Below are 8132 nucleotides of genomic sequence, written 5' to 3' on the forward strand. Positions count from 1 at the left end.
TTTCAGTGCAAAGCTGCATTTGAACATATCTAGATGTAGGGTATGAACTAGAGCAGGGCGATATGGCCCAAAATATTGATCACGATATATATTTGAAAATTTGCGATAACGATATAACTGACGATATAATTGATGCGAGACAAAATACAACTCCACAACTTTACTAGCGGAAAAAGACAACCTTCCATTTATTTTCACTTAAACAAGAAGCTGGTTTTTATGTACATTAAAGCTTTAACAGTGCAAATGCAAATTCCTTGCTGAAAGTTTAACCAAAAGGCATTTCCAGTAGAAATGGGCTGACATATCCTGAGTTAACCATGTATAATATCCACTGAAGTTAAAAAGAGGTGCTTTGCAACATTAAACTGCAGTGTGCAGTACATATTTTTCGGACCATAAGGTGCACGGGATTATAAGGCACATTAAGCGAAACAAAGCAGTCAGATAAATCAAACTTTATTAAACTCATTCTTCTTGCTTCCTCCACTTCTGTACCATTGATTCATTAATATTGAATTCTCTGGCAGCTGCTCTATTCCCATGTTGTTGCAGTATATTAATGACTAACCTCGTATTGTGGATGGATTATCTCAGTTGTTCTCCTGACTGAAGTTTGGTCCGTTTACAGCATCCTGCCATGCGATTGCATTTGTCTCTAACCATCAGGAGCCCTCACGTTAACTTTTATAAGTGGGAAAGTGTTAGTGTTCGTCCTCCAGCTTCACTGTTTATGTTATGCTAACATAGCTGTGTCGCTAGCGATCACGTAGCACATCATTATATACCAGCTAGCCCAACTTCAGTAACCCTACAAACGTCACTGCTGTTTAGTTTCCTGTCTTCATTTATGTTGGAAGTGATAGCAGAGCTGTACGTTTGAATTCTTTCAGAAATCTCTCAGTCAGAACATGCTATATCATGCTTAGGTAACTAGCGAAACTAGCGAGCTAACTTCCTGCTAACTTCTAACTCCGTTAAATGTAATAAATTCTGTTTTCATGGATGCCTGGATGTTAAACTTCATAGTTACACCTGGTAAAGCAGCAACGCTGATCATTTAATTAGAGATGGAAGAATTTAAATAGTTTTTAACTCTCAGTGATGCTGCAGTGATCGTTTGACTTTGGGACCTGAAGCAGACAGAGTCTGGGACCCAGATTACTCCCAGATTGACGAGCACCTTAGTCCGACAAACACGGTAATAACGACGGCCGCTTGCATGTTCTACAAAAAATGTGCTTTGTTGTGTATCTGACGGACGAAAGCTAAACCAGTTCCACACCACTGAAGCATTTTTACAAACCAGTTCTAGTTCATCTGTTTCACTAAACGATCCGCTTTCGCCCTTCTCATTCTCCGTCGCCGCCATGCTTTTTCCTCTATGTGCGCGTTTTACCCATATTCTATCGCCATATTTCATTTTCTTATCGCTGCCTGATGTTATACTGGTATTACCGTGAATGGTGTGATATGGCCCAGCCCTAGTATGAAACTAAACATGTAGTGCTTCATGTAGAAATTTGAACAATGCTGATAAAGTTTAGCTTGTAGGGTTCATGAACAACAAGGCCCAGATCTCTGTAACATAGTGAAAAGTAACATTAGAAATAGTAGGAAGAATGATGTATTTTAGTAATATCTTGTGTTTTCTGTTGCATTCTGCCAACTAGTCAGGTTAGAATTAAAACAAGTCTAAGTGTCCCGTATTCTTGATGCCACGATGTGACAGAGCACTCACTGCTGCTGCAGTGTGTGTCGGGTCATACGCTGCTCCTGGGTTTTATTGCAGAAATGCATCTTTTGTTTGTGTGGAGCTCATTACAAACTGTCAGAGAACAGGATGTATTTACATACAGACTAACAGGAGGTTAGTGCAGTGAGTCTTAAACATCCATGGTGGTGATATTGATCCATGTAATGCTGTTTGACAGTAACACAGTTTAATGGTGATGTTTTCATAGTGCAGTACTGCTACTTTCTCCTAAATATTCCTCCAGCACTCTCATTAACAGGAAATTGTTACTATAGAAATATTGTTTAGCAAATATATTATACAATAAAAGTAATAATATTGTAGCATACTTCAGCCAGGAAGGAGTAGGAGGAGATGCAGAAGGCTGTGAGAAAATGATGAGATGGTTTCAGTGGGTCGTGTTAAACTGGGAGGAAGATGTGCATCCATCCCTGTGTCCTCAGGGACCACAGCTGGTCCTTAACAACACATGTAGTGCTATGAAAATACGTTTTATGAATAAATGTTGACTTTGCTTGATGTCTCCTCCCATGCATCCTTATTGAACCAGATTGAAGTTCCTGTTTTTCAGATGAATGCCTCCCCCTGTGTGTGCCTGCTTCGCCTGACACATCTTTATGCCTGTTTTTCTGCCTTCAACAGGTCTTTTCAATCTTTGCCTTTGCCACCATCGGAGGTTACACTGGGACAACCCACCTCACAGTCAGCTGTCCCGACAGAGACGAACCTGTAGAGGCGTTTTTTGCCTACCCGTTCAGGTACTGAAGACCACTGGCACTCTCCCAGTCTAGTTTCTGATGCAGTGTCCTGATAGGTCCAGTCCACACCTTTACCTCATTAGTGTAATGAATGGTACGATATGATCCACAAGCATAAACTCTGCTTTACAGATGTGTGTGAGGACTTACACAGACACAGAGGGACCACAGGTACAACTGTTTTACTAATGTGTCCGTCCAAAGCTGAATAAATGGTAATTACAGTTCAGCTTGATGAATTGGATCATTTTCTAACCTTTGTGTCCACACTAATGTCCAAAACTACTCCAACCACCCTGCTGCTCACTTACAAAACCTTAAACACGTGTCCTGATACGCACAGATCACATTGGGGTTCGTGGTACCAGCTTCACAAAGACCCATAAATGTCCACCAACTGTAAAACAGTTTCCTCTCTATTCCTGCTCATTTGTGTTTTAAATAAAACAAACAATATAACCTGCTGGAACAAGTCAGTCAGTGCACAGCTGCAGATGGTTGTACATCACTGCAGGTCATCCTCTGGAGTCAGTACATGCTAATCTCTGCATAGTTTGAATATAGATCTAATCCAGGTGATGTGGAATAACACTGTGATGTTAGCCATTCTCTGGTAGTAGCAGGCTAACATGTGGACTTCTTTAAGTTTCTTCAGGACGGGTCAGCTCTCATCTGAGAAGCTTCTTCAGTTCTAAGAGCGACTGGTGGAGAGTCCCACATTTAAGCCCTGGGACTTTCTACCAATGACCTTAATGACCTTAATGACCTTAACCTCCTAGGACCTGGCGTCCACATATGTGGACATCATATTTTGGGTTGTCTAGACCAAAATACAGAGTTTTGCTCTACAAAGGCCTGATATCCACGTACGAGACGTTATACTGCCACTGTTCTATTAAAATGAACGTCCTCACATGTGCATTTCATTTTTCTCAAACAAAAATCAGGTAATCCTGTGCTCTTACCTTCATCAGGTCCCAATCAGCACAAAGAGAAATGCTGTGGAAGAGTTTGGGTCTTAGGAGGTTATTGACTGATCCTGAAAACTTCACAATAGTTGATCAGTTTTTGTAGCAGCAGTTTATTTAAACCATATGTGAAGTTCCATACTCTACTGTGTAATGCTTTTAATTGTTAAATGTATGTTTTATAACAGACGGGAGACGTGCATGTAATGTGGTCTGTGCATATCAGGGGGATTGGTGCACATGCATGGAGGTTCTGTAAGTGACAGGGATGCTCTGTGTAGGTTTACATGCTTGTATGCACAGAAAGGTGTTTCAAAGAGGAAAAATGTTGGATTCATAAATCGTGTTTATATCTTTGTTTATGTTTGTAGGTCATCGTACGCATTCGTAACACTTTTGAGGCATCACTTCTCTCAATAACACAGTCACATAATAATAAAGTGCATGTTGCAGTTGGGTTGTAGAAGCCAGAAGAGTGTGTGCTACTTTTATTCTAGTAGTTCTGTTAGACACAGACATGCACATGTAACATTAGGACTGTGATTCTATACCAGTGTGATCAGAATGAAATGGGAACAAATGGAAATGCTGTTGTGACACAAGAACAGATGTTAGAGTCGTCATAGGGCAAATAATTGTTTGATCACCTGCTGAATTTGTAATCAGGCACATGGTTGACTCCCTGGGTTATTACCTCCTGGGCTGCTCCGTCATCTCTGCTTCATGCAGCAGCTCTGTGAAGGATGCAACACTTGGTCCACCCATCTGTATCTGGCCTTGCAGCCTGTACCCCAGGCACTCAGTGGGCACTCAGTGCCACGTGGCCACGCAGGAGCACCTGCAGATGGATAAAACGGCAGCCATCATATCCTGCCAGCATCCCAAGGTGCCGCGGTTCTTTCGGGCTAGCTGGTTACTACCACCAGTTTGTGCTGAACTTTGCAGACCTGACCAAAAGGGTGGCCCAGATCTGGTCTAGTGGACGGAGCAGTGCCACAGGCAAAGAAGGCCCTCTGTGGGGAAGCCCTGCTTCCCTCCCATTCATTCTGCAGATGGACACCTTGAACAGAGCCTGGGGGCCATTTTGTCCCAGCAGGTAGGGTGGACCACTCTGTCATTTACATCAGCTGGAGCCTGTCAGAGTGGGTGCAGCACCGTTGAGTTGGAGATGACTCCGCCTCTGTTACCTCCCAGGCTGCCCATTCAGCAGGGAATGAAACCATTATTTTCCTGTGTTTTTAACTCGGTGGGGGATTTTCAGATGATCATAACCAGGGATGTGAACCATGAGGCCTGCAGGTCAGAGTCAGGCCAACAAAGACTTCAGTGAGGCACTGTGGGCTGCTTTGGGAAAGGGCACATACGTTTTCAACTTGTAACTGTATTTTTATAGGTTTATAGTAGGGCAGGGCGATGTGGCCTAAAGTCCATACCGTGGGCTAATTTGAAGCATGTGCCGTAACGATATCTATCACCATATGTTCTTGTCTTCTGTACAGTGCTCCCTCGCTATAACGTGGTTCACCTTTCGCTGTTTCGCCTTTTTTTTTTTTTTCCTGCATGCTGTTTTTTGGGTTTTTTTACACCTTATTGTGTTCTGCGTCCTGATTGGCTGTAGACCATTGTCAATCAATCGTGTGCCGTATCTCCTGTACAGGACAGGATGCGGTCAGCTTGTCAAACGTAAATCTTCGATCCTAGCAGTGTTACTCTGAAGTGCTGCACTGTATGTTTGTACGTTTTCTCCTCAACAAACAACAATGTTGACGAATCGTTTCGCACCGTCGAAGGCTCCAGCAGGTGCCGTTGGTTTCATTCTATAACACTGGACTTCTACGAAGGTTTGAACTGTGAGAGTTTAAACAAGAGAGAAGAGTGTGAAAATGTTCCTGCCTGTCTGAGAAAAGAGTATAACGTGTGCAGTGACGGGTTTTACAGCCTTTAAACATCTATAATAATTGTAAAAAATAAAGTTGGCTACTTCGTGGATTTCACCTATCGCGGGTGCTTTTTAGAACGTAACTCCTGCAATAAACGAGGAACCGCTGTATTTCATATTTTCCGCACTTAAAATCCTTTAATCTTCTCAAAAATCGTCAGTGCGCCTTATGTATGAATCCTGGTTGTCCTCACTGACCTCGAACCGATTTTATGTGCTACACGGCGCTCAGAAAGTGCGACTTTGCTAAGCTACGAAGCCGCACAGCCTGATGGATTGCTGGAGCATTACGGCTACCGTAGTCAGGAGCCTCGCAGAGTGATCTGGGTCCTAAACTCCGCCTCTTCAGGTCCCAAAGCCAAACGAATACTGAGAGTTAAAAACTGTCTAAATTCGGGGGGTCCGCTAGGGGGCGCGTTGTGGAGTAGACGTGCAAACCACGAGGTCCCATTTATCTGTTAAATTACTTTATGGTTCACCTATTGTGGCCCAATTCAGAGATTTCTTAAGCTCTATTAAGAAAGTCAGCATTGTTTTAGCTGTTGTTCTTTCCGTCTTTTTGCCTTATCTCGAAGTGAAATGCCTCCTAAGCAGTCTGCTAAAGGAGCGCAGGCTAGCTGCTCAGAGACCGCTAGCAAAACTACCGTTGACCCAGCGACACTGCTAGCTTTCCGCGACATTGTCAAAGAAGTGATTCAAGAGGAAAATGACAACCTACGGGACGAAATTAAACGAGCCATTTCGCCCATCCAAACCACTCTTGACGAATGTACTGAGAAGTTGGGCGAACACGAAGAAGGCTTGAATAATCTGGACAAGCGGCTAGAAGTTATGGAGACATGTTTTGCAGATCTGAGTAACCAATACAAGAAGTTGCTGCTGAAAACGGACGACTTGGAGAATCGGGGAAGACGATGCAACTTGCGTATATTAGGAGTGAGGGAGCCAAACAAGGGAATCCCACTAAATTTGTTGCTGATCTGTTGCACGTTGTACTGGGTGGTCCCAGCGGTTTGGAGCAGGCTCCGATCCTGGACAGAGCTCACCGGGCGGCGGTTGCGCTGCCCACGGAGGGAGGGCGACCGCGGCCGTTCATTGTTCGCATTCATTACTACCAGGAGAAGGAGCGGATACAGCGCTTAGCCAGACAAAAAGGCCGGCTGGAGTTTCAAGGGAAGCAGATCTTCATCTTTCCTGACTACAGCGCCGACCTGGCCAGACGCCGGGCTGCTTTCAGCGAGGTGAAGGGACTACTACGGAAAAAAGACGGAGTTCGCTACGGTCTTCTTTATCCTGCCCGGCTTCGGATCTCGTTTAATGGAGAAACACAGGTATTCGACTCTCCTAAAACAGTGAAAGATTTCATTGACTCCAAGTTTGAGTCATCTCCCAAATGACATTTCATAGGAACCACCGGGACTTTCATACCATCGTGACTATATTTTTGTCAATCAATAAACGGATGATCTCTGGTTTAGCTTAGGTTCATGTTCAATGTTCATTTAGAAATCTCAGATGTTGGTGAGTTTGCCCTTGTTTCCTGGGAGGTTAACTATATTCCAGTACTTGTCACTTAAAAGGGACTCCGGGGTCAGCTTTGATGAGAAGTGAAACAGGTCCTTTTTTCGGTTACGGGTAAATTTGACGTGGGAGTTTTTCCTCTTTCCTTCTCTTAATTATTTTACTCTATTGTGTTGGACTTTGTGACTTTCTAATTTGAATATGTTTTGGACTACATGTGTGATTCATAGTTCAGATGCTTCTGCTCATGTGGGGCTGTGGTTATGAATAAGGTGAATGGGACTCTTAATAGAAGCAGGGGAGCTTTGGGAAATTGGTGTGTGTCGTTTGGGGACAACACTGAACACGGGGAGGTGGGTGGGAGGGACTTATCTACTTTTTCTTTTGTTTTGTTTTTTCTTTTTTGTTGTATATTATTTGCTCAGATTATTGTTAACAACAACATTTCAGTGTGCACTCATGATAGGATTGGTATTTGCGTTTGGAACCGCCTTTTTCCATCATGTACTTATATGGTGATGACTTCTGCTGATGACACTTCAACTGCTGTGAGTAATGGCTGCCATGTTAACTTTATTAGTTGGAATGTGAAGGGATTGAACCACCCAGTGAAACGAAATAAGGTACTCTCTCATCTTCTTTATCTTAAAGTACATGTAGCGTTTCTTCAAGAAACACACCTTAAGCATACAGATCATGCCAGATTAAGATGAAATTGGGTTGGACAAATTTTTCATTCCAAATTCAATGGTAAAGCCAGAGGTGCAGCAATTTTGATTAATAAGAATACTCCGTTTATAGTCTCTCACACAATAGCTGACCCAAATGGTCGCTATGTAGTTGTGACAGGGTCCCTGTTTAATACTTCACTTATTTTAGCAAACGTCTATGCTCCGAATTGGAATGACTCAACTTTTTTCAATGACTTTCTTAATTCCCTTCCACAGATCAATACACACCAATTGATCCTTGGAGGGGACATGAATACTGTTATGGATCCAGTACTAGATCGCTCCTCAGATAAAAGACTTCCACTCCCTAAATCCTCATTAGTGTTACAGTCATATTTACAAACCTATGGGGCTGTTGATGCATGGCGATTTCTCTACCCCTCCACTAAACAATATTCCTTTTTTTCTGCAGTGCATCAAACGTATTCTCGTATAGACTACTTTTTTGTTGACAAAAAA

At 42.9% G+C, this 8132-nt stretch overlaps 1 protein-coding gene across 3 annotated transcripts in view; it reads left to right on the forward strand.

Annotated features, from left to right (window-relative positions):
• The window catches only part of sypl2a (synaptophysin-like 2a), a 46286-nt gene that overhangs the window by 8925 nt on the left and 29229 nt on the right, over window positions 1-8132 (forward strand). For all 3 annotated transcript variants that reach the window (XM_005939775.2, XM_005939776.2, XM_005939774.2), the window contains exon 3: window positions 2399-2514. In XM_005939775.2, coding sequence (XP_005939837.1) covers window positions 2399-2514 — 116 coding nt within the window. The remainder of the gene's footprint in view (window positions 1-2398; window positions 2515-8132) is intronic.

The sequence above is a fragment of the Haplochromis burtoni genome, unplaced genomic scaffold (assembly GCF_018398535.1).
Source record: "Haplochromis burtoni strain Fernald_Lab_line unplaced genomic scaffold, NCSU_Asbu1 Contig_273, whole genome shotgun sequence".
Lineage (NCBI taxonomy): Eukaryota > Metazoa > Chordata > Actinopteri > Cichliformes > Cichlidae > Haplochromis > Haplochromis burtoni.